The sequence below is a fragment of the Gordionus sp. m RMFG-2023 genome, chromosome 1 (assembly GCF_954871325.1).
Source record: "Gordionus sp. m RMFG-2023 chromosome 1, tfGorSpeb1-WG-v2, whole genome shotgun sequence".
In the NCBI taxonomy this organism is placed as follows: Eukaryota; Metazoa; Nematomorpha; class Gordioida; order Chordodea; family Parachordodidae; genus Gordionus; species Gordionus sp. m RMFG-2023.
The window spans coordinates 73905694-73933648 of record NC_088775.1 but is presented as its reverse complement, the minus strand read 5'-3'; the positions used below and the strand labels follow the sequence as shown (position 1 = coordinate 73933648).

The following is a 27955-nucleotide window of genomic DNA, read 5'->3' as shown; positions in this document are numbered from 1 at the left end:
ATTTAACGATGAATCGATAAAATTTTTGAGTCAAACATCATTTTTTACCCCAAAGGGAATGGCGGAAAAGGCAATTGTTAAAGATGATATCAAGGATATCTGTGAATTTTATCAATTAAATACAAGTCAAGTTTTTGAGGAAATGTTGATGTTTAGAAATATTTATAAAATGGCTAAAACGGGGGACGTAATTATTACTCGTGACCTAGAGGTTAAAGAAGATTTGTCAGATTCTGAGAATTGTAAATTTATTTAATTAAGATATTTTTACTAATACATTATTTAGCTTCTTCTGATGATGATAATAATTCTGAGATGAATGATTCAGACTGGAGAAACTATTCATTTATTTTACCTTATCGTCTGCTTATAAATTTTTCTGCTTTCCCAAATTTAACAATTTTATATAAATATTTATTAACTATTCCTACTACATCATGTACTGCCGAAAGGGTCATGAGTAAAATTAAAACAAGACTTCGTAGTGTCATGAAAGATCCATTTCTTAATAATTTAACCATTTTATCAATGGAAAATAATTTATTTAAACAATTAAATATTGATGAAATTATAAATTCTTTTGCTTTCTCTTCCCCTAATTTATCTAAATTATTAATTTAAAAATAATATTTTTAAAGCATATATTTTTTACATTATATTTATATTATAATAAATATTGATGCAATAAAAATTATTTTTGAAATTTATTGGTGTCAAAAAATAATTTACAATGGGGGGGGGGTACTTTAGGGGGGTATTCTGCTTCTATCCCTCAAAAAGTGTAGGGGTCACTGCTCTAACCCTATCCCTAACCCTATCCCTATCCCTATCCCTATCCCTATCCCTAACCATATCCCTAACCCTATTCCTAACCCTAAGTCTTTAACAATTTTGGCAGGTGCTAATAAGCCATTTTATAGTACGTGTCATATTATCTTATAAAACATGTCAACTTTTAGAACAAGAAAACACGATAATTCTGAAAGCGATGAAAAAGGTTTATTATAATATTTTGGGTTAATGCCTTATATAAAGTATAAAAGATTATAACAAAAAGAAAATGAGACCATCAGATGTTGCTGAAATTGAAAAAAGGCTTGAATCTCTTATTACAAGGGTTGGAGAAAAAGTTTACACTTGACGATAATTAATTATATATATATTTTGTAGACATCATCGTCCCTGGAAAGTAAAATTGAAGGATTAGCTCGTGTTTTAGATGCTGATTTTTCATCTTTTAAAACAAAAATAATCAATATATTATGCCACTGGTAATATATTATTTTTCCAAATTATAATATTGATTTTAGTGTTGTTAAGAGTCCTGAAAAATTATGTATTTATTCAACTTTAGTTGGTTTATTGAATGCCAAAAATAGTGATGCTGGAGGAGAAGTAATATTATTTTGTTAAAAACTTCAATATTAACTTTTGTTAGATTGTGGAAGCACTTGTTAAAAAGCTAAAAGAAAATTTGAGAAATTGTGATTTTGATTCATCATTGAATATAGTTTATCCTAACATTTAATTTTTACATGTTATAAATATATTTAGGTCTGTTTCCTGGCAGATTTAGTAAATGCAAATGTTTTGATATTAAATTCAATTTTAAATCTATTTGAAAATTTTTTGGATGTTATTTCTGAAGAGGGAAATCCTCAGGTTTTACATAATAATTCCATATGATTGAATAAGTTTATTAGGTAAGAGCTGACTGGTATGTATATACAATATTAGCTTCTCTACCATTGGTTAGTTGACTATATTTATATTTATAACAATAAAGGATGCTATATCATAGATTGGAAAAGAATTTAAGCACAAAAAAGAAAGTGAAATGAAAAAATTGTTTGCAAAAATTGAATCATACATGAGGTTTCAAAACAATTTTGCATAATGTTTAGATTTCTTAGTAATTTTTTTTACCAATAATTGAAAAATAATTGATTTTCAATCTTTAAAATATTTTTATTAATAAATTATATTTACTTGTTATATTAAAAAGTAAAAGAAAAAAAACTTATGTTCCTTTGTTGCAAGTTTGGTCTCCTTCAAATTCTTTACCCCAACAACCAGAAGTTTAATATTATCATATTGAATTCTAAATCTAGTTAATTTCGAAATTCAATTTTTACTCAATTTTTTTGTGCAAAAATAAATAATATTACACAAAGAATGTTTTGGTATAATAAAAATGGTAGCATAGGGCTGTGAACCAAAACCTTGAACTGTGATTAATGCTATATAAGATTATTATTCAATAATTATCTGATTATTATATATATTATGATTATGTTTGTGATATGCAATAAAAAAAGTATATTTATTTATTTTAATAGTGATGAATGAGTATATAATTACTATGAATAAAGAAAAAAAACCAACTACTGTAATTGACAAAAGTTATGAATCAAAGATTTAATGAATAAGAAATAAATTAATATTTTAAGTAAAATGAATGGTATTCAAGTAAAAAAAGAATTTTGAAGCAATAATTATCCAAGTAAAATTTGATAATTTTGGTCAATAAAACAATTTTTAAGGATATATTGAATATATGGAGGATTTTTTGGAGATAAGAGGAATATTGGTAGATAAAAACACCAATAAAATTGTATTATTTGCCTACATGAGGATTGGTAATTTGCCAGAGATGAAGTCTTATATATCCAGGAATTTTGAAAGAACTAAAGTATGATGATATAGGTAGGGAAGCTAGACCCATAGAAATTGGGGAATTGTGAAACAGAATTTTCAAGGTGTCTTAAAAAAAAGTGCCACAAGAATATAAGTTTGAATCATACCTTGATTGGAGATTAGAAAATCAGTTGTTTGCAGGAATATAAATGACAACATTGAGAAAGATATACACCAAATTCCCACATGGAATCATGAGCTGAGAGAAAGGGTAAGTTTCAACAAGTTTTATATTTGAAAATGGAAGAAACTGATGACAATATTACAAATATGAAGGTAAAAAAAGGGTAATAAACATAAAGAGCAATTGGAGAATAATCATCAAGGAAATCCTTTTAATCAAAAGTACCCACATTATAAAAGAAAAGGGAGATTTAATTATTACAATAATAATAACAATGTTGATAATAATACATATAGGAACAATGGCTGTTTACATTGTGGAAGAATTCATATCTCATTTCAATGTTTTGTATCAGGAGTACCTATTAAATTTGATTATGATATGGGTGCACATGTATGGGTAATTGGAATTAGAGGTCTGCATTGCCCACACCAACCCATACTTGGGATGGGCGTGGTTAGGGTTTCTAAAATATTTTCAACACTGGGTGGGTTTAAATAATGGATGGGTGTGGGCAGGTGAATTTTTAATATTTTTCAGGTGAAATGAGCAGAACAGACTTCAATTTATTAAAAATAATATTTTTATTTCATAATATTGCATATTATATACGTTTAATTAAAAATGCATCAAAACAAATAAATAAAGAGCCACCAGCCTTTAAAATAATTTTTAAACATTAGGTGGGCTGACAGGTTAAACATAATTTATAGATAAATTGCGATAAAATAAGTGGGTAGGTTAAGAAAATTCCCAACTAACAAGAGGGAAGTTTGGCTAAAAACTCACCCATTGCTGACCTCTAATTGGAATACAATATTATATGAAAATTTTGCAGACCAAAACTATTGTTAATTTATGATATTAAACAAGGACGTTCTTGGTGAAACTATGGTAAGGGGCAACTTGGGAATATAAACTAAACATTACCAATTGTGGTTACCCAATACTGTTTGGACTACCATGGATACTGGCATTAATTTTTGCTGTATTATACACCTAGCTTCACATTATTTTATAATAAAAAATCATGAGTTCTTTAGAATTTTTAGTGGGCAGTTCAAGTTTGGATAGAAAATTATTTAAAGGTTAAGGTTCGATAAAAAATACCAGTCATAAGGATCGGTTTTGAATCCATGCCTGCTAGTTCCTGTTTCATATAGATTAAAATGCATATAGGCAGAAAAGTAATCCTTGAATTTACTTCATCATTTTTATTTATAAAGAGCTTGGACAATTTATGGTCAATTCTGAAAAAGCTACTTTTATCTTGTGCCACTCATCACTCCTCGACTTCCAGAGAACTACCCAAATCTAAAAAAGAACGCCCCCTACCATTTGACCATGACTCTTCTTTGCTAAACGAGGATGACGATAATAATGATACCTTCAATCCCACTTTTCTATTAAATGTTCCACCATATGTGACCTTTGAACACGAACTTTCTCAAGCATTGCAGCATAGTTTACCCACAATAATACCTCCCATTCACAATCCTCACAATTCTTATCCTATACCTACCATAGAATTTTGTTTGTTCGAGCAGATCGATATACCAGAGGTTAATCTTTAATTTTTATATTAATTTTTTACTCAAAATTGTAATATTCATTAACAAATTACCAGAGAAGTTACAATAAAAAATGTCGCATCTCTATCTAGATACAATCTCATAAAAAGGAGATGTATCTAGATACAATCTCATATAAAGGAGATGTATTTAGATACTATTTTAGAGGTATCGGTATCTATTTTTATAACATTTTGATATAATTCGTATTCAGGGTTTAGAGAACATAAAAAAATGTTTCAAAATAAGACCTTTTTTCATTCATTTATTATTATACTTCATATATACACATTCATAATTTATAAATAAAAAATTTTTAAATGAATTTTAAATGTTTTATTCAATCGCATATTCATAATATCTTCTAAAATATCTTGAGATCCACGTAAATTAGACAATATATATTTTAAAGAAGAAAACACACGTTCTACACTGACCTAAAATAGATAGTTATCTTTATAATACATAAATGTTGTACTGTCACTGGTACAGCCATGACGATTCTATATAAAATATATAATTCGGGGTATATTAAGGAATTTTCATCCCAGAATTTTAAAATATTTGTATCCTTATTTATTTTCTTAACTTCTGAGAACTTTTTTATTAAAGATGTTTTTTGTTTCTCTTTTCTATATGATGATAATTAGATTTTTTTTCTCTATCTAAAAGTAAGATTTCAAGATCATCAATGTTGCTATCATTATTATCTACAACCAGGTATTGTCATAGCCTCCAATATGTTGTAAATAATGGAGTTTTATGTATGCTATAAATTCTTTAGATAGTCTTTAGCCATCTGTATTTGCTCAATACTCAATAAAACTTGATCTAATATTGCCATTGACCTTTTCATTTATTTTAATATTCTTGCAATTGTGAGAGTTCTTAAATATTTTGCAATGCATTCTTTTTATAGTTGTACTTTCTTTAGTGTTGTTAATCGGCTTAGCCGAGTCGGCTCGAACAGAGCTCACCCAAATTTTGGGTCGTTTTTTTCGACTCCAACTCAAAGTTTTGGTCGTTTTTTACGACTTCGACCCGAGTTCAAGCCGAAAAAAACGACTTCGACCCAAAATATGGGTCGTTTTTTTCGACTCCGACCCAAATCCAAGCCGAAAAAAACGACCTCGACCCAAAATATGGGTCGTTTTTTACGACTCCGACTCAAAATTTGGGTTGTATTTTTCGACTCAAACTTGAAATTTGGGTCGTATTTTTCGACTCAAACTTGAAGTTTGGGTCCTATTTTAGACTCAAACTTGAAGTTTGGGTCCTATTTTAGACTCAAACTTGAAGTTAGGGTCGTATTTTTCGACTCCAACTTGAAGTTTGGGTCGTATTATTCGACTCAAACTTGAAGTTTGGGTCGTATTTTTCGACTACAACTTGAAGTTTAGATCGTATTTTTCGACTCCAACTCAAAGTTTGGGTCGTTTTTCTGACTCAGACTCAAACATCGGGTCGTTTTATTCAATCCGACCCAAAATATGGATCGTTTTTTTTAAAGACGCCTTAAAGTTAGGGTTGCTTTTTTTCACCTAACCAAATATCTAGATCATTTTTTTCGACCAAAAGTCAAATAACATTTAGTAGATATTTATATTATAGGCGGGAAAGTTTCTTAAAGCTTCTTTAAATTATAACGCTCTGATTTAACTATTCCATCATAGTTATTTTTTAAAATTTTTAAGTAAAGATGTACCATAGAAAAGAGCCATTTGTTATGATGGTTATTTTTGAACTTTTTTATATGAAATAGATAAAAATATATATTGTAGACATGTTATATCAAAATTTCAGTGAAGATGTACCATAGATAAGTGACAATTGTCATAATCGACATTTTTGAACTTTTTTGAGTTTTTTTAGAGCAAATTGCTAAAAATATATATTCTGAACATGTTAAATTAAAAATTCAGTGAGGATGTATCATAGATAGGTGACAATTGTCATAATCGTTATTTTTGAACTTTTTTCAATTTTTTTAAAGGAAATAGCTAAAAATATATATTCTAAACATGTTAAATTTAAAATTCAGTGAGGATATATCATATATAGGTGACAATTGTCAAAATCGCTATTTTTGAACTTTTTCAAATTTTTTTAAAGGAAATGGCTAAAAATATATATTCTAAACATGTTAAATTAAAAATTCAGTGAGGATGTATCATAGATAGTTGACAATTGTCATAATCGTTATTTTTAAACTTTTTTCAATTTTTTTAAAGGAAATAGCTAAAAATATATATTCTAAACATGTTAAATTTAAAATTCAGTTAGGATGTATCATAGATAGGTGACAATTGTCATAATCGCTATTTTTGAACTTTTTCAAATTTTTCTAAAGGAAATAGCTAAAAATATATATTCGAAACATGTTAAATTAAATCAGTGAGGATGTATCATAGATAGGTGACAATTGTCATATTCGTTATTTTTGAACCTTTTTTAATTTTTTTAAAGGAAATAGCTAAAAATATATATTCTAAACATGTTAAATTAAAAATTCAGTGAGGATGTATCATAGATAGGTGACAATTGTCATAATATTTATTTTTGAACTTTTTTCAATTTTTTTAAAGGAAATAGCTAAAAATATATATTCTAACATGTTAAATTAAAAATTCAGTGAGGATGTATCATAGATAGGTGACAATTGTCATAATCGCTATTTTTGAACTTTTTTCAATTTTTTAGGAAATAGCTAAAAATATATATTCTAAACATGTTAAATTAAAAATTCAGTGAGGATGTATCATAGATAGGTGACAATTGTCATAATCGCTATTTTTGAACTTTTTCAAATTTTTTTAAAGGAAATAGCTAAAAAAATATATCCTAAACATGTTAAATTAAAATATCAGTGAGGATGTATCACAGATAAGAGACAAAAAATGGTTATTATTTATACGAGTAGTTAGGTACATAATAATCTTTAAGTGATAAAATAAGATGCTAATATATTTCTTGTAATTTTAATTTATAATAAAATTTTTAAATATGTTATTGTCATAGACTGGGTTAGAAAATCAACTATCACATAAACTCATCTATGTTTTATTCATATTATATTTTTAAGTTTGAGGATATAAAAATATTTCCTCTTTGAAGTTACTAGTTAGGATAAAATTTACTTGGCACATCTTACAATGATATTTATACTTGTTTTTTTTTCGAGAATAAATTTTATGCGATATCTCATGAAGGAAATTACATATCATTGTACAGAGAAATAACTTTGTATATATTATCTGCACCCATAACTTTTTTATCAATCTCTATCGATGACATTTTAAATTATATTGGAAACTAGATTGTGTAGATTTCTAAATATTAATTTAAAAGATTAAGATGCTATAATTAATTATAGATATATCTTAATAATTTGTATATGCATTTATTATTTAAAATCTCTCGTTTTAAGCCTATTTAGCAAGAAAAATATTGACTAATCCTGAAATTGATAATAGATATCTATACCTTTATATAATCTATGAGAAAAATTGCTCTCATAATATTCTTCTTAATAAAATAGTGAATAATTAACGCCTGAAAAAAAGTAAGCGCTTTATAACATGGTTCAAAGTTAATCCCAGTATCAATTTTAATGTGTAATTTTTCTCAAGTGTTCAAAATTCTATATCTTAATATCAAAAACTATTTTAGTTATCAATTTAAAGTCAAATAATATTAAAACACTAATATTCTACAGTATTCATAAAAAACAACAGCCTGAAACAAGAATACTAAGCTCAAAACATCTAAAATATTTGATACATTTATAGTTTAAATATTTTTATTTAAATTATATATATTTATTAATGTACAAAAAATTTAATTTAACAATATATATAGATATAAAAATTATATATAAAATTTATTACTCATGATATTGATATCCCATGAATTTAAACATAAACACTGTTTAAGTGTTTCGGAGGCCATGCGATTTCTTTTCTTTGTTACGGTGTCCACCCCTCTTGAGAAGACACGCTCACTCTCAACGGATGTACTTTGCTGCGACAAAAAATCTTTAGCCATCATGCAAAAGTACGAAAAACGCTAAGAATTACAGTACGACTTAAAAAAACTCGACTTAACACTACATTTTTGAAAAATATGGCTCTCCAAAATTACTAAATTATATTTAAAAAAATTCATATTTTATATTAAAAAAATGCATCCGGAATCGCAAATACTTATAAAAAATTTTTATTGTTTTATTAGTTTATAAATTCCATATGGAAGTGAAGTGACTATTTAAATTCTAAAATTAAAAAAGATATTTTATTTTACTTGGCGTGGTGCCAGCTAGACGGCAAATTTGTTGAGATTTTTTCTTTTCTTCATTGTTAGGGATAGGGATATGATTAATAATCATTTTTTTTAACTTTCCAAATTTTTTTATTATTTTTGAGGGTAGCCAAATTAAATTTTAATTTTTTTTTATTCATTTTTTGTTTTTAAAATTATAATTTAATTTTAAAGAGTAACATAAATTTTATTAATAAAAGTTGTCCAATTTTCAGGATTAGTCAATATTTTTCTTGCTAAATAGGGTTAAAACGAGAGATTTTAAATAATAAATGCATATACAAATTATTAAGATATATCTATAATTAATTCTAGCATCTTATTAAAAATTAATATTTAGAAATCTACACAATCTAGTTTCCAATATAATTTAAAATGTCATCGATAGAGATTGATATAAAAGAAATGGGTGAAGATAATATATACAAAGTTAATTCTCTGTACAACGATATGTAATTTCCTTCATGAGATATCGCATAAAATTTATTCTCGAAAAAAAAAACAAGGTATAAATATCATTGTAAGATGTGCCAAGTAAATTTTATCCTAACTAGTAACTTCAAAGAGGAAATATTTTAATATCCTCAAACTTAAAAATATAATATGAATAAAACATAGGAGTTTATGTGATAGTTGATTTTCTAACCCAGTCTATGACAATAACATATTTAAGAATTTTATTATAAATTAAAATTACAAGAAATATATTAGCATCTCATTTTATCACTTAAAAATTATTATGTACCTAACTACTCGTATATATAATAACCATTTTTTGTCCCTTATTTATGATACATCCTCACTGATATTTTAATTTAACATGTTTAGGATATATTTTTTTAGCTATTTCCTTTAAAAAAATTTGAAAAAGTTCAAAAATAGCGATTATGACAATTGTCACCTATCTATGATACATCCTCACTGAATTTTTAATTTAACATGTTTAGAATATATATTTTTAGCTATTTCCTTTAAAAAAATTGAAAAAAGTTCAAAAATAAAGATTATGACAATTGTCACCTATCTATGATACATCCTCACTGAATTTTTAATTTAACATGTTTAGAATATATATTTTTAGTTATTTCCTTTAAAAAAATTTGAAAAAGTTCAAAAATAGCGATTATGACAATTGTCACCTATCTATGATACATCCTCACTGAATTTTAAATTTAACATGTTTAGAATATATATTTTTAGCTATTTCCTTTAAAAAAATTGAAAAAAGTTCAAAAATAACGATTATGACAATTGTCACCTATCTATGATACATCCTCACTGAATTTTAAATTTAAGATGTTTAGAAAATATATTTTTAGCTATTTCCTTTAAAAAAATTTGAAAAAGTTCAAAAATAGCGATTATGACAATTGTCACCTATCTATGGTACATCTTCACTGAAATTTTGATTTAACATGTCTACAATATATATTTTTATCTATTTCATTTAAAAAAGTTCAAAAATAACCATCATAACAAATGGCTCTTTTCTATGGTACATCTTTACTTAAAAATTTTAAAAAATAACTTTGATGGAATAGTTAATCCAGAGAGTTATAATTTAAATAAGCTTTAAGAAACTTTCCCGCCTATAATATTAATATCTACTAAATGTTATTTGACTTTTGGTCGAAAAAAATGATCTAGATATTTGGTTAGGTGAAAAAAAGCAACCCTAACTTTAAGGCGTCTTTAAAAAAAACGATCCATATTTTGGGTCGGATTGAATAAAACGACCCGATGTTTGAGTCTGAGTCAGAAAAACGACCCAAACTTTAAGTTGGAGTTGAAAAATACGATCTAAACTTCAAGTTGGAGTCGAAAAATACGACCCAAACTTCAAGTTTGAGTCGAAAAATACAACCCAAATTTTGAGTCGGAGTCGTAAAAAACGACCCATATTTTGGGTCGAGGTCGTTTTTTTCGGCTTGGACTTGGGTCGAAGTCGAAAAAACGACCCATATTTTGGGTTGAAGTCGTTTTTTTCGGCTTGAACTCGGGTCGAAGTCGAAAAAAACGACCCAAACATTGAGTCGGAGTCGAATAAAACGACCCGAGCTTTGGGTCGGGGTCGCGAATCGCGGCGTTTTAACAACACTAACTTTCTTCAATCTCCTTCATAGCTACATTTCTCAAATTATATAATTTCATTTTATAAACTGTATATTTATTCCTAGAATATTTCTCCCTAATATTTTTACGGAATCAATTTTTAATGAAATTAATTTATTGTTTGTTTCTTTTATTATTTTGCTTGTATTTTTTTCGATTAATTAACTTATAGGTCTTTAATTTTAAAACTGTATATTGATATTCTAATTAGCATTGGGCCTAATTTTTCAAGCCTGGCCTGGCCCGAAATTAAAAAAAAAGTTTTGTCCAGCCCAGCCCGAATCCGGATTTTTTTAAAAAAAATTTACCTGCCTTGCCCAAATTTATTTAAATATAGAAATTAATTATAATTACTCAAAATAAGCGATATATGTTATATGGCGTCTAGTTTTTATAAATAAAATCAAATATTTTTATTTTACATAAAAAATTCAACATAAAATTGATAAATTTAAATATATTTAAAAAAAAATCTAAAGCCCGACCCATCAGGCCCGAATTTTCTAAAAAATATTAAGTTCAACACAGCCCGAACCCGATTTTTTTTAAAACAAATAGTTTCATTCTGGGTCTACTTTTGCAGATCTCAAATTCCAATTGCCTTACTATTAGGATTAATAAAAATTTTTAAACCAGAATCCTCAATAATATTGAAAGGTCTTCCATTTATTGTAACTAACTCAACTAAAGCATTCATCAAATTCTCTTCAGGCATTACAATATGAATGCTTTATTAAATCAAAATTTTTCATTATTATTTTCATCCTTCTTTACAATACTGACAGTAGACTTTGTAACAGTGTCTTCTTCCAAAAATTGATTTTTATATTTATGTATTCCTCAAAGATTATAGAATGATGTCTTCTTAAATATTTTTCCAGGTGTGTGAATCTTTTATTATGTGGCAGGTTTTGCACTCAGAATCCCCTTTAGTTACATTATAATACTCTAACAAAATATCTTTTATTTATTTACTAAAAAATATATAAACAAAATTTATAAGTTAGTTTAATAAATTTTTAAAAAAAACTAAGATTTGCAATTTAAAAATAAAATAACTATTTTTTTGATTTGATGATGAGAATATATTTGATAACTTATAATAAAAAGATATATTTGCAAAACACTGACACTTTTGATTAATTTAAATTTACTTCCCAAAAAAATCATAGCCTTGATATTGTTTATAATAAAATATATTATTTACACTACAAAATAATTACTTGATAAAATTGTTATAAAGTAAACAAAGTTTTTCTATTATATAAATTTACATAATAAAATATAAATAAAATGGAAGTCCAGGAAGGAAATTGAAAGAAAGATGTGAAGATAAAAAAATGATTATACATAAAATCCCCTTAATTCTTCTTTAAATAATGATCCAGGTGGCTTTACGCCTACTTTCTTATGTTAGATTAAATTATAATTATCAAGGGAATTCACGAAAATTTTCCATAAATTCCAATCCATTCGGTCAAATTCTTCAAAAATTGAGTTTTGGTAATTTTCTTGTCCTACCCCTGTTTCATTTTTATTATTTACATCAATATCCATAGGATTAATTGCATTCTAAGATATGCAGATTATTAGCAAATCTGTTCTAAAATTTATAATATAAAATGGGTATTAGATAAGTGAATGTATAAATTATATCATCAATATAAAAATTTCAAGTCTTCTGATAGCAAAAATAATTTTTTTTAACAAAACAATACCTCAGGTTACATCTTCCGTTATGTAATACAATAATTTGGTTTTATTTTTAAAAAAGATCTTACGACATTTTGATTATGTAAAATTTGATTAAAATTTCAAAAAAATATAAAATAAGTTTTGAAATGAACAGTTACTAGGTTTTGATGACTTGTTTATTTTTTGGTTTAAATATGTGGTTATATTATTTGATAGCAAAACTGATTTTTATTGGTTATTACACAATTTTTTAGATGATAGCTGACTTTTAGATTAACCCATTAATTCAAAAAAACGTATTTTGAAAAAAATGCAGTGGTGAAGATGACATGTACCTTTTTTGACTTATCAAATAAGGGACAACTAATAAACTAATTTAACCAAACTACATGTTGTCTGTCTTTTTGTATTATATATTTATTTATTGTATTTATCACTTATACTTGATTAATTTATCAAAATTTATTATCACCATTTTATGGAATGATGATTCAGTATTATATATAAATTTTATATATCTTTTCATATTCTTCACTCAGGGGTACAATTGGCCCAAAGTCAATTCAATAGACAAATGGTTGATAGCAAGAGATATGCATTCCATCATTAAGGCTAATTTTAAAGATAGAAAACAATGGTATATACCAACATGTGCTTATATATGTTTGGGATTTTTTTATAAAGGTAGGATAAAATACTAATTTTAGCACTAAATTATAATTAGAAATTAGCTAACTAATATGTATGGAAATCCGCCAGCACAAACTGGCTTGTATAAATTACTTAAAAGGTTTTTTGGCCAGACCCATAATTATTTTTTTTCTATCTATAAAATAATTTTGCTAATAAATTTTTCCCATAGCGCACACCAACCACTAATATGCAAATTTTATTTGTTTTTATTATTCAAATTTAAGATTCATTTTTAATACATGCATATCTTTTAAAATCAAAAACAATTTTAATCAGTGCGGCACAATTACTCAGTTATCGAATGAAAAACAAGATCCCTTTAAACTACATGATCATTGAAGTACTATTTATTTTAAATTTTTTGGCAAATATTTTAATAGATTAGATCATACATGTTTCCCTTAATATGCAAATTATAATAACTTTTTTGTTCTCAGGCAATATATGTTATTTTGTTTAAGAAGTTGGATATAATGTTAAAAATCTAGATTTACTAGATTTTTTAAAAAATGTTTAAATCAAGATTTTTACAAAAAAATTACCTCCTCAAGATTTTGCCAAAAGTGGGCCACACCTTTCTACCATCATTTAGCGAAACCGGGAGGCTTAGTTAATATTTGTTGGGTAAAATCTTGATTTCACCGTTTTTTAATAATCGGCTCAATTGATGTTTTTATCAAAGCTAAGCAGAATTTCTTTAAAATAGTTAAAAACTACATATATTCTCTGGACACACAAGAAGGATTATCTTCATTTAATGTTGGTTTTTTAGGTTTACCCAGGTAAGTCAGTTTGTCCTCTAATCCTCTTTCTTCAGTAAGATTCGTTTCTCATATCATCTGTTATTACCTTTACTAATCTTGTGTCCTCAAGGTCCTGATCCCCCAACTTCCATCAAGGTGCATCTCTTCACCCAATTATCTTTCCTTCAATATCACTAAACCACCTCAGTCTATTTCTTCTCATCACCACTCTAATCACTTCTATACAATCATTTCTCACATTTCTTTGGTTGTTTTTTCTTTCAATATCCCACACATCCATCTAACCATTCTTGTCTGCTTTTTCCCAGTTTGGCTTCTTGTGCCATTTTCATGGCTCATGTTATGCCACCATAGACTATGTCTTTTCACACAAATTATGTAAACCTTTGACGTCATAGAGAGTCTATTTGTTAAAATAGTTGATATTTTTCTAAATTTCTCAAATACATATCTGATACTTGCATCAACACCTCCATAAGCTTTAAGCATATGACCAAAATAACAAAAATTTCCAAAGTAAATCTCATGCCGAACTTCAGTCTACACCTTATCTACGTTATAAACATGGACCCCTTTCACACATGTACTACAGATAAATGGAAAGTTAGCTATTTTCAGACTAACTTTATCTCCACATCTTTTATGTTTACATTTTTGGCAGTTGGCATATTGAATTGAGTTTCTAGTAACTTCTTTTCCACAAGGTCAGCAACTTGATTCGTTCTATAAAGTTTCCCATTAATCATTACCTTTGTTTTTTATACATCCATTTTTAAGCCCTTTGTGTCCATAGCCATCCAAGAATTTTATAACTTCTGCCTCGCTGTTTGCCATTAGCATATAAAATCTTCTGAGGAATTCTTCTCTTATCTCTAGCTATTATATCCATTACCATGATAAATAGTAACAGACTTGGATCCTTGATGTAGTCCTACATCTACTCAAAGCATTCACTATCTCCATCATCCTTTAAGCACATTTGTGCTCCTACACAGATCATCACGCCAGTAACCAGCCATTCTACCACGTTATTTTTTCAAGACCCATTTAGTGACCTCATTTTATACCATATCAAACACATAATATAGTTTATTTCCACTCGTTCACACAAATTGCACCTGTTGGAGTACCAGGTGCGCTAAACGTCAATCGATTTTCGTTTGTTCCTTTATCCACCCATTTTTCTAACACTCAAATACCTATGGCCCGCGATATAATGGATCATCTTTTCCTTTGTATATCGTGTTAATTACACTTCTCTAATTCTCGGTAGTTCCTTGTATAACTTTTAGATTGCTTAAATTCGTAAGCCATCTCATCAGTCTTCAGAACCCCTTTGTTACCACTCTTATTGAATCTGCTGCTTTCAACTTTTTCAATACTTAATTTCTTTTTATTCATGCCTTTAATTAGGTCCTTCTACCTTTGCCCAACTAACTTCATTTATTTTGTTCAATAGTTTTCCGTTTTCTTCCAGACATTTAGTTTCATTACTATCATAATTTTTTCTTCAATATTTTTCAGACACTTTGCGCCTACCAAATCCTGCTTTTCACCCTCTGTTTTTTAATCCAAAACGTATTTCTCCTTCCTTACATGCACTACCATTTTTTGCGTACCCCTGTTCTTTGCCTCCTTGTACATCTTTATCACTATCCGCTTTTCTTTCATACCATCTTTTGTAACACATCCCTTTCTCGTGCACAGCCTTAACTGCTGACCATTATGTCCTTTTGTGACTAGAGGTCTAGTCCATTTGCAGATATCCTCAGTTGCCTTCAACCAGGCTTTCTTCGCAGCTTGTCATTTATACCTGATGCTTGGCATAACGTCAGTGCCTTATCAAATTCACACCTAGCACTCACCTTCATTTCCAAACATTCACCTTGGCACAAACCTTCTATATGTAGTGTTCATGAAAATAAATTCCTACAACTAGAAGGGGTGCTTAAATTTATGATATTGTATATTTACCGTAATAAAAGAAATTAGCTTCAGACTACTATGATAAATTTTAGAAAAAAAAACGAGATGGCACTTAGCATCTCTTTTATACTGCATATAACTTCAAAGCTCAATTGCTTCACTTATGATCACAATTATATAATATTTTTTTTTATAATTGTCTATAAAATACAATTTTAAAAAGTGCTTATTTGCCGAATTATTCAACCTACCTTCCCCCCGTCACATCCAAGCTATGTATGCTGCCTTGTTTATAGAACTATGCAAATTACAGCCAAGCTCTTTACCCCCTGTGGTAATATATTAATAAATTGGATGTTTTTATTTTATTTAATAAAAGGTATAAAAATTATAAATATATTTTTTAAAAGTTGAAACGTATCTATGTCTGTATGAATACTATTTTTTGAATATCTAATATTCCAAAGCAATTTAATTTTTATATTTTCACTCAGAACATCATTTTAAAACAACAAATAAAAAATTATTTAGAATTCAATTTCTTGATTAATTTTTCAATCACACTTTTCCACCTGCACAAATTAATTGTTTTCACTTATATCTAGGTTTCACATTTTTTCCTATACATACTTATTAGAACCCTTAATCGGTCTTGAACAATACCGGCCTGAAATTGTCAATGCAGTTTAGACCTGTCTGTACAAGGGTTAAATATCTATATCTATTAGGCATATAAAAAAACGAATTGAATAATGAATTATTCATATTCGATTATTTTGAATTAATTAAAAATTTACTATTTGTAATTATGCCAGATAAGAATAGTATAATTTACTATTCATGCAAATACGAATACCAAAGACCTGCTTAGGTACCATTTGCACAGCCGGGCCCTAATTTTTCTTAAAAATATTTTATTAGTCAGGCCTGGGTTTTATATTTTAAGGCCTGGCTCGGATTTTTTAAAAATATATTTATTTTTAATTTTTATATCTAATAATGGTCTTTTAAAATTTTGGTTTAAATTATACAGTTCCCTGGTATTTTTCTAAAATGTTTTAGGCCTGGTCCGGGTGTTTAAATAATTTTTTTAGGCCCAGCCCAGGTATAATAAAAAATTAAAAAACGGGCTGGGCCTACACATCTCTGACTTATACTAAGAATCGAATACAAATAATTATTTGATTTGTATTCATTTTTGAAAAGGTTCTACTATCTACCGTAATTTAAATATTTTTTTAGCTTGCCCAAGCGACCGAATTACTGTTTGAAAGGCTAGATTACATGCATATTGTGCCCACCGATCGGTTTGTTATGTTTTATAATATTGAATACATTTATTTTTATTATATTATTCCCGATAAGGTATTAATGATCAGTAAATTTATTGGACTCACTGCTTGTAGTATTTTAATTACTATAACTCAGTCGAACTAATGCTGCAACTAAATATCTAGATTTGAGTCAATTAGAGATAGATGTTTGAGTTTGTCTTGGTTAATTACTAACTAGATTTAAATTAACTTTATAGGAGTACGATTTTTTTAGAAAGAATTAGATCTTTTGGCCAAGATAAATTTTATATTGACAGGAATATTGAGATCAAGTAAATAGGGAAAATAAGAGATTGAGATGGGCCAAAGTATAAGGGTCCAAGATAAATTTTAATATGAAGAAAATTAAGATTATGTAAAGGAAAAATTAGTTAATATGAGTGAAAATATAAATTTGAGATTTTCCATTTAAAAAATCATAAATTAAATAAAAAGAAGTTAATATTATTTTCTTTATAGCGATTAAGTTCTTCTTGTTCTAGGAACTATGACTGATAAAACTATCAATTGTATTACTTCTTTATATATATACCAGATCCATTTTTTTATCGCTAGTACTAGAAATATTTAATTCTTTTACTCTCATAGTTAGCGTGAATTTGTGGCGAAGTATATAAATAAAACTATTTTCTGGAATTATTATATTTATATCATATTTTATATACTGCACCACAAATTCACTCTAACTGTGAATGCAGGGTTAGGCATGGAAGGTCATTTTAAACAAAACTATTTTCTGGACACGTTTCAAGTAATTTATTTTATTTCCAAACAGTCTAATTAATTTTAAATCAGTTTTTTGCATAATAATATATATTTTTTTTAAACTTGTGAATTTTGTTCCTATATTATGCAAGCAATTTATTGTATTTTGTTTGGAAATAAGAAAAATTGCTGCTTGGGAAATCGTCTTAGAATATATATTGTTTGGAAAGGGCTGAATGTAAATTTAATTGAATAAAAATATATTTAAATTTATTAGTGTAGTGTATCTTTAACAATGAGTTAATATAATTATTAATTATGAACACCCTGATTCAAATAGGGATCCAGGCCCACTACATCTTCCACTTCTCTAGTCTGGGATTATAGCTTGAATTTATATTTTACTATTTTTAAAATTTAACTTCAATTTTTTCCAAATCATTTAATATAATATTTAAAATGTTGGGCCAAAAGAAGGTAGAAAGATATTTTATTGCATGAAAAACATAATTATTTTCAGGCAGCAACTTGATAAACGAAGTTTGCCTATTTTTTAGAATGTTTAATATATACTATATTTATATTTACGCATAATAATTACATATATTTTTTATGAATAATGATAGCTTTATAACTTGGTTTTCTCACCACCTCAGTAACTTTCAGTTTAAATGGAGTTGGGAGGACTGGGAGACCTGTTTGGAACAGGATTTTGAAATGTCTCAACCTAAATTTATTAATGAAACCTTGACAAAATGCATCAGGTTAACTTTTATTTTAACACTTAATTTTTACCTCATTCTTTTCTAACCCTCGAAGGCTATCTTACTACCAAAGAATAGCTGAAATTGTGCCAGAAAGTTTTAAAGTCTTGTTACCACTACGTAATGAACACTTGTTTAGGTTTTATTTTGAGGGAGCTAGCGACGCCAAGACCGACGTTCAAAGTAATTTTCTATCCTTTTTTTAAATCTTGAACGCTATACATCTTTTGATCTTCACTTTAAAAGATGTCAAATGAGACTTGATTTAAAATTTTTCTACAAATGAATAGGCAAGTTAACTTAATTTAGGATTTTAAGCATTTTTAAGATTAAAGTAAAATCGTATGTTTCGAGTAGAATATAAAGGTCGACTAAATTTTTTTTCTTAATTTAGTTTTTATGAAATTGATTAAAGATGAAGAAATCTCCCTGAACCCTACTCAAATCTTGGCTAAATCCTTGATGCAGGCCTTTAAACGCAAAGAAGATTTTAATAATATCATAAATGTTTTGCAGTCAACTCAATTTACGGACGAGACCATTAGTGCCATGCTTTCACAAAGTGATAATACGACATTTTTGGAAAAACTTGCCATGGAAGTGAATTATGAACAAGAAGGTTTTGGATTTAATAATATTTTCATGATTAGATAAAATAAAGGAAGAAAAATATAGAAAGAGATAGAAAAAGGTGTATATTTAGAATATTGTTATTTTAAGAATGAATAAAAATTCATTTCTTTTAAAGATCACGATAAAGCAATATTTGGCAAATACACGGCTCTTAAAATCGCTGTTTTTACGGAAACTATCCTACATCACGGGAATAAGTCCTTCAGTCATTCCTTCAGTGCTATAGCAAAGTTTTTATTTTGACATTCTTTTATTACTTCTTTAAAAAATTGTTATTTTTTTTACTCAATGGCGGTCAATTTGAAATCCATTTCTAGTAGTAATTTTATTTTTGGAATTGCTCTCCTTTTAGAATTATTTATTTTTTATAATCCTTATTAGGGATGTAACGATATTTTATATCGGATTGGATCGGGCCGATATTTCACCCATTTTAAAATATCGATTATCGACAATTATTAAAAAAATTCCGATCCGATAAAAAATGGCGTTTTTACTAAAAATAAAATATAAAATCGAAATCCATCTTTATGTTTTAATTTTTTTTAATAGTAATAATTAGTTAATAAAATTCTGCCTTATTGTTATTTTTATTCGCATTCTGTTTATAAATGTATGCAATAATCTTTTCAGGATCTGTTTTTAGTTAAGCTAGTGATATTGACAGTCTCCATCACCTTAGACTGATCTCTGATAAATTTGATATTTCTAAAAAGAAATCTTCGATATATTAATTTTAAATTTTTATTTCAAATTTCATAATATTTTTGTTTATTACTTATTATGTAAATAGATTAATGTTATAAAAATATTTTATATACTTTTAGAATTGAATTGAATATAAACTATAACTGATCATTATAATATATTTAAATGACATATGTTATGGTATAGTTAAATTATAAATGTTATACTAATAAAAAGTATATTAAAAAATTGGTATCTTTACAGAATACAAAATTAGATATGATATCGGATCGGTAATCGGCCGATATCAATTTAATATCGGGAATATCGGATCGGCCTTCAAAAAGTGGTATCGTTACACCCCTAATTTTATTGTAGTTTTTTTTAAAAAATAAATTTATTTCATACTAGGGCTGTGCCTATATTAAATATCGGATCGGGTCGGCACCGATATTTAGCGTTTTCCAAAATATCGATCGGGCCGATACCTGTAAAAACAATCTGATTTTTTTACTTTTCTTTTTTTTGTTTTTTTATGTATGTATATTTATTTTACATTATTATATTTTCTAAATAATTTTTTTTTAAACAATGCAAATACACAACAAACACCCTCTAAGTTTTATTACTTTTTAAAAATAAATTTATAGTATTATAAAAGTTTTTTTATAAAAATAGAAAGGAACACCAATAATAACGCCAATTTTATTATTTATACTTTAATAAAAGAATTTTTTTAAATATGATATCTGAATTATGGAAATATTTTACAAAAGACAAAGATAATTTTGCAAAATGCTAGAAAATCGTGAGGCTCTCATATTTATTAAAAAAATTTAATAAATATTACAATTTTATAATTCATACCAACATAAAATGGATATATTATTAAATATATTTTTATTTAATAAGTCTTGTAGAAATAAAAAAATTAAATTAAATGCATAATTATTTTTTGCATAAAAAATAATGATTTCTTAATTACATTTGGTTCAATAGGGAATGGTGAAAAATCAGTATAAATATCGGATCGGTTTTGAAGCAATATCGGATCGGATCAGTGAAAAATATGTGGATCGGCACTGCCCTATTTCATACAGAACTTTCCTTTATATTTTCTTTCTTCGTTGTCTTAGTTAATATATTTTAATATAAATTAGTATCATCAACCAACTGAAACTGAACCTTTGGGTAAATTAATGTGAAGGAAAGTAGAATTTGTATGTATACAGTTAGGGAAAATTAGAAAAATGATATTTAATGTTCGTTATATTAATTTAAGAGTATCACTAGACTTTTCAATTTGCCTAGGCCCGAAAAATCTTTAAAAATTAATATATATTTATATTTGCTTCAAATTTGTATATTCGAAATTTTGATAAGGCAACTCCCGAAAGCACTTCACCCCCCCCCACCTAGTGGCATTAATTATTGACAATTAAAAATAGAAAAATATGCAGATGATTTATTAATCTTCTTATATTTAAATTATAGCATCTAAATATATTATAATATCTAAAAGTTTCTTTTTACTTCTATGTAGGGTCGGCAAAATCATGATTTTTTAAAAAAATAAATTATTGATTAAATCAGATTTTTGATTCAAATTAAATTTTTACAAAATTAATTTAACATTTTTACACATACATATTTTATATTAATATAATAAAATAAAAACAATTTTAAAAAATATGCCCTGGGGAATTTCATACGGCAGAATTATTTACATTACATCTGTTTTTCTGTGAAATTTATAAATAAACCATTGTTAAATTAACTAATATTAAATTAGCTAAAAAGTATTTATAATGTTATCAATATTTGCCAATTTATGATAATTATTACATTCTGTATATAAAATTTATAATTAAAAATTAAATTTTAATATTAAAAATGATTTATTATTTTATTACATAAATTAATATTTATAAACTGTATCTTTGAATTAATCTTAATATGGACCAAATATTGAATATATTTATAAAACTTATAAGAAATAAATATAGATTTTTGATAATTTTAACATTATTCTAAAATAATTTTTATAGTAATTTATGAATAATTTTCAGGATTAAGCACCTTATAAAATCATAATAATAATAAAATTTAGCAATTAATCAAAACGTATATTTAAAATATAAATAAAAAGATTATATTAAAAAAACAATAGAATTGGAATGGCACCTATTTCTATATAAAGGTATTATAAAAACTTTGGGATGGATAGCCATCAGAGACCTTCATGAGCCTTCATTTTGTGACCAAGCCCGGCCTAGGCCCGCAGTAAAAAATTTATTGGCTTAAGATCGGCCTAGCCCATATTTAATGTTAAAAAAAATTCAGCCTTTAATAAGTTTCACAAAGATTTCCCAAGCCCGTGTATACAAAAATTTAATTTTTTTTTATTTAATGAAAATTAACAATATTTAAATATATTTAGGCAATCATTTTGTTTACAATACTGAAATTTATTATTATTAGAAGAAAAAAAGGCAATATTTCATTAAATTAACAACTGTTTTAAATAATTTAAATTTAATAGTTTTAGGCACAAGCCCATTAAAAAATTTTTTTAAGACCCACCGGCCCAGACCCTAGAAAATATGATATTGGCATGTGGGCTAGCCTGGCCCATGAAGGTCTCTGATAGCCATAGCGTGGCAAATATAATATTATTTTCATCAACTTAAATTGCAACTGATTGTTTGAATAAGCTTAACTGATTCACCCCTTAATTGGTTCGTATATTTTTAGTAAATGTGTTAAATGCATATTTCTACACTCATACTCAGGTTTATAACTTATCACAACCTTATATGGTAATTTATTAATCTTGTAATAATTGATTTTATATATTTTTCAGAACCGTTCCAAGAATGGAACAGTTTTTTTTACTACAACACAGAAATGCAAAATGCCCTGTCTGCTTTTAAATAATGCCAAATTTTTAAAATATATTCATAAAGGTATTTTAGCATTTTTAAACAAATATCTGAATTCGAGGAACATCAATACGTTATACTTAGGTCCTTATATGACTATTGGAGAAACAATACTCAAGTAACCAAATTCTTTAATATTTTTTTGAGTTTAATATATTATCTTAATTTATCTGTTTTTGATATAAATCGATTATAAATATAATGTAAAATATCATGTATATTGTAGAATTTATTCTCTAATTTTCTAATACATTTTTAGTTCGTAACCATAATTATCGAGAAAATGATCAAGACACAGCTACTTAATCCAGCTATGGTTTGTAATTGGGTTTTTTCGGACGAAATGTCACAAGATTTTACTAAATCATATATCTGGGAAAATATAATCGTGCATTGTTGTTTGGGGAGAATCATTAAAAGGGTACAGAATGCCGAGAAAGATATTTTAGACGTCAAAAAACGGCTCAAGATATCTGGAGATTTTGAAAAGGTTATTATTTTGTTAGTTAAATTTATTGTTATATCTTAATATCTTATATATTTTAAAAGGTTATAATTTGAATATTATATTTGTAATAGAATATTATAACTTTCCTACATTTAATATTATATTATCGAGGTTAATCAAATTGCATATTATTAGAAGTTAAATTTAATGATAATTATATAAAAGTATATATATATAAAAGAATTACAAATAAAATTTATTATTGTTTTTAAACTTTAATGGATATAATATTTATAAATAAATGTATGCAATTGCTGAAATATTTTTAATTACCTTCATGTTCATTATAGATAGACATGAGCGCCGACGAAACTATCGGCGGCATACCAATTTTTAGCCGCCGTCAACAAAAGCGGCATAAATCGGCGCAGTTATCAATTTTTATTGAAAAAAATTTAATCAATATACACTACACTACAGATATCTCGGCATATTTTTTATATCCTTTATTTGAGAGAAAATTAAGCATATATCCAAAATCGATTTTGTAATTTTATAATTATCATGTGTAAAATAATTTTATCTAAATTTTTGGGTCATAATGATAATCTCCTTGAATTCAACTCAGCGGTAGAAATAAACTCTTTCACTGGGTTTGTTAGTTGCCTAAATAAAAAGAATTTTTTGGCGAGCATAGAAAGATTAGGAAGTTCACCCTTCTTTTCTTTAAATTTAGAACATCCATATCTTGTGAATGGCGTTTTCCAAGAAGAATGTGGCATTCTTGTTCTAAGTCACCTAAGGTTATTAAAATTATTCATGTCTATGTTGAATCATATTGTTGACATGGCTACGAAATTAAATTATTGTAAACCTCCCTCAGCAGCCAAAGCTATTTCAATAGATCAAAAAGACAGAGGTAGATCTTGTTCTTGTTTAATAAAAATGGGAATTAGTATTCTAAATAATATATCTATTTTTTTATAAATTTGATACCTTCAACAAATCTATCATTCCTATATCATCAATGGATTGGAAGGATAATACGTTAACACCACATAATAACACATATTTTCTAGCTAGGAGCCATTTTTTAGAGGTTTTAGAATCTGTATGGGATTTAATCTAGAATATTTTTTAAATCTTGCCACTTAAGTGTTTTAACAAATTTCCTGTACTAATGTTGATTGAAAAGTTTTGAATTATAGCTAGATTATATTTTACAAAACTTATATTTTAACTTATAAAGATTTTGGCTTAGGAGAAAATAATATTTGAAAAAATATACTGTGAAAAGGGCTTATTCGAATCATTATCGTCTACAGTAGCCTTTTCTAACCAACAATTACAGTAAAATTTGTCAAAATTTATGGAAATTGTTTTATTATCAATTTTTTAAGTATAAGAAACCAAAGAATTTCCAAGAATGATTTTATATTTTACTTCTAAAATATTAAAATTATTTATAGATTTATTAAATGTAGATGCATTCATTAAAAAAATATGTAAGATTATGGCAACTTTTGGAATTTTTGATTGATTGAATTCTTAAATGATGTCAAAATAATTATGATTTTAAAATAGGTAGAAAATAAGAATTCATCAAAATCCTGATTGACATTAAAAAAATTACAACAGTGATGTTGACCAATTATTAGAATAAAATGTATAAAATATGAAAAAATTTACGCCGGCCAGCGTGATTTTCAAAAACGGCGGCCTTTTTGGCATAACCAATTGACAAGCCGGCACATAATAGCATTATTGCTTTTATTGCCAAAAATGGTTAATTTTCATTTCCCCTTATTAAAGTATTATGTAAAATTTTATAATTTAGGAGGATGATATATCCATGGACGTAATTGATGACGACTCCAATAAGAATGATAATCAAAACGTAACACCCGAAGACCTTGAAAGAATGGAGGAAAAAATGGAAGCTCTTAAAAACGAACAAAAAAGACTCCTATTGATTTCATTGCAAGTAAATGTGTTTTGTTTTTGTTACTTATGAATATCGATTCTAAGAGTTTAAAAAAATTTTCACGTTCTTGTTTAAATTAGAATCCTTTTTAAATTTTAACAGAGTTTTAGATAAACTCAAATATTTTTGCTTTTTAAAAAATATATTCAAAATCGCATAAGTAAAATTTTATAATTTTAATCGGTACTATTTGAAATACAAGAAATACAAACACAGATTTTTAAACAGCAGATCAGATATTTAATAAAAACATGTAAAAATGTCCTATAGGATATAGAGTAAAAATGTTACCTATAAAGCTAATAACCTATCGCAATTTAAAAAAAACATAAATAACATGATTTAAAAAAAATTCATTATTAATATACTATCGGACTAATCCCATATTAAAAATCTGTTCATCCAAAATACATTATTTTTAAAAAATAAGCTTAATTTGGAATCGTTATATAAAATAATATAAAAGACATTAGCGTCACTAGGGAGCGCAGGGGCTCGAGCCCCTGAAAAATTTAGAATTTTTTTTATACCAGATGCAATTTTGATAATATTAGCTTAAAAAAGGGTAATTTTGGATAAGGTTGGCTAAAAAAGAAGGTAATTTTAGATAATACTAGTTAAAAAAGAGGTCATTTTGAAAATAATTTTAAAAAGTAATTTTTGAGCTCCCTGTAAAGACTAGTGACACCCCCGAAATTTTTCTTATTCTTTTTTTATATTTTGTTTTTTTAAATTTATTTTTAATAATTCCAAAGAGATTTATTATAGTCCTTGGCGAATATCTAGTCAAATGCGACAACGAAAGCATTAACTACAGTACTCCTTGGTATAAATATACCTCTGGAAGATTGCAACAAATTTTCCTTCATTTTTCCAACCAAATTAACAAACCCGACACTATGAATTCTTTGGAAAGTCTGCTTTTTACTAGTGATGTCGATGAAAGAATAAATTCGGTATTCAAGCAATTTAAAGCTCTTACATCCTAAAGAAATAAACTATATTAAAAAAAGTGTATATGATTGCTTTTATATAAAACTTACATTAAATAAAACACTAACATTATATCTGTTTTTTTATAAAATATTCTCTATCTAGATGGATTGAGTTAATAAAATATATTGAAAGATATTTTTATAATTCGAAACAATAAACAATGATTTTTTTATTCAATTCAGTTCCTATATATTAGGCCATCTTATTTATATACCGCTTTCTGCGTTAATTTCAAAGTGTCATCTCCGACTTTGACCTTGATGCCGTCGTTCTCACTCCAAAATCACTTAAATAACAATTTTCAAAATGTCATTATTTGTATTTATGTGTTTATAGTTTTTTGTCATATTATCCACGTGTCTTATTTCATCATTATTTAAAACTTCATTCTATACTTATTTTAAAATTTGGCTAAAATATTCATATATTCCTCCATCACTTTTATAATTTATTAAGATGTGTAAAACCCTGCCCTCGGGCCAGGCAAATTTTTTATAAAATATAATGGGCAAGGCCGAGCAATTCATGCATAAAAAATTTTCGGGTTGGGTCACACAATTTATACATGAAACAAATGTAGAACTTGGTAAATCTCTGATTTTTTTTAAAATTTTAATAGACCAGCTTGATAGAAATAAATTTCTCTTTCTAACACAATTAATTTATAAAATGGTTTGTAAAAATAGATAGTTATAGAGGAAATATTTATGAGCCTTAAGACTTTGGGGAAAAATTAAGTATACACTTCCCAATTATTTAAAAAATCTCTTTAGTCTTTAGCATTCTAAAATCGAAAGAGCCATAGGAACAGGTTTCATAACCTATAAAATCATATATATAGCCTTATAATATTCATCTAACGACTTTCATTATCTGAAAATCTGTAATTTAGATTTATCACGATATCCGTCAAATGGCCATTCTCCTTAATAAGTCTTTTAATTTCACGGAGTTATAGAAACAGTTCAATTTTGTTATAATCAGATATCCCATTTTTCCCTTAAAAATGGCTGTACAGTTTGGAGGATACCCATGTTTATTTTACAACTGAGGTTAAAATATTTTGGGAAACAATTTACACTTACAAAGTGTAAATTTTTTTTATAAAAACCTCGTAAAAAAAGAAGAAGAAATTCATTATATTATTTTTTTTTTAATTTATATTTTAATTTTATTTTAATAAAAAGTATAAGCGTAAAAATTATTCAATAAAAAAAAAGGGTAAGAAATAAATTTAAGAACCAGTGATAGGAAAAATCGTGGGAAATTTATTATTGATAGAACCTAGTGGTCAAAACTGAGAAATTCTAGTGGTCAAAACCAAGAAATTGGTGCCGTGACCTGTAACAAATTGAGCAAATCGCTGGGAAATTGGCAAATATTGTTAAAGCGAAAAAAGCGCTAGTACAAATAAAATTGAAGCGATAAATCGCTGTGAAAATTGCAAATATTGGTAAAGCGAAAAAGTGTTAGACAAATAAAATTGAACAGTGAAATTTACAAATAGTGTTAAAGCGCTAAAATTGAAGCGGCAAATCGCTGGGAAATTTGCAAATATTGGTA

General features: G+C 26.6%; 1 protein-coding gene across 2 annotated transcripts; it reads left to right on the top strand.

The window, feature by feature from the left end:
• The first annotated feature begins 898 nt into the window (after positions 1–898).
• Positions 899–26425, top strand: LOC135922989 (nuclear cap-binding protein subunit 1-like). Of its 2 annotated transcripts, none has more exons than XM_065457563.1 (22): positions 899–997; positions 1044–1129; positions 1171–1271; positions 1311–1395; positions 1439–1510; positions 1555–1662; positions 1704–1751; positions 1802–1875; positions 2006–2078; positions 4048–4383; positions 13056–13153; positions 13486–13549; positions 16123–16233; positions 17142–17206; positions 18565–18702; positions 18758–18885; positions 19097–19321; positions 19451–19565; positions 22989–23082; positions 23224–23454; positions 25250–25396; positions 26152–26425. In XM_065457563.1, the coding sequence occupies exons 1-22, from the start codon at positions 946–948 to the stop codon at positions 26383–26385; spliced, it is 2685 nt and encodes an 894-aa protein (XP_065313635.1). In that variant the 5' UTR covers positions 899–945; the 3' UTR covers positions 26386–26425. The 2 variants fall into 2 exon arrangements, with proteins under 2 accessions (XP_065313635.1, XP_065313636.1); XM_065457564.1 differs by having other exon boundaries at positions 19118–19321; positions 26152–26423.
• The last annotated feature ends 1530 nt before the right edge of the window (positions 26426–27955 follow it).

Bases quoted from the DNA above. Each gene is read 5' to 3' on its own strand.
- LOC135922989 (XM_065457563.1), top strand. From the start codon at position 946: ATGTCAACTTTTAGAACAAGAAAACACGATAATTCTGAAAGCGATGAA. The intron at 2,079-4,047 runs GTTTAATATTAT...TTATTTATAAAG, and splicing joins CTTTACCCCAACAACCAGAA to AGCTTGGACAATTTATGGTC. The intron at 19,322-19,450 runs GTTTTGGATTTA...TTTCTTTTAAAG, and splicing joins AGTGAATTATGAACAAGAAG to ATCACGATAAAGCAATATTT.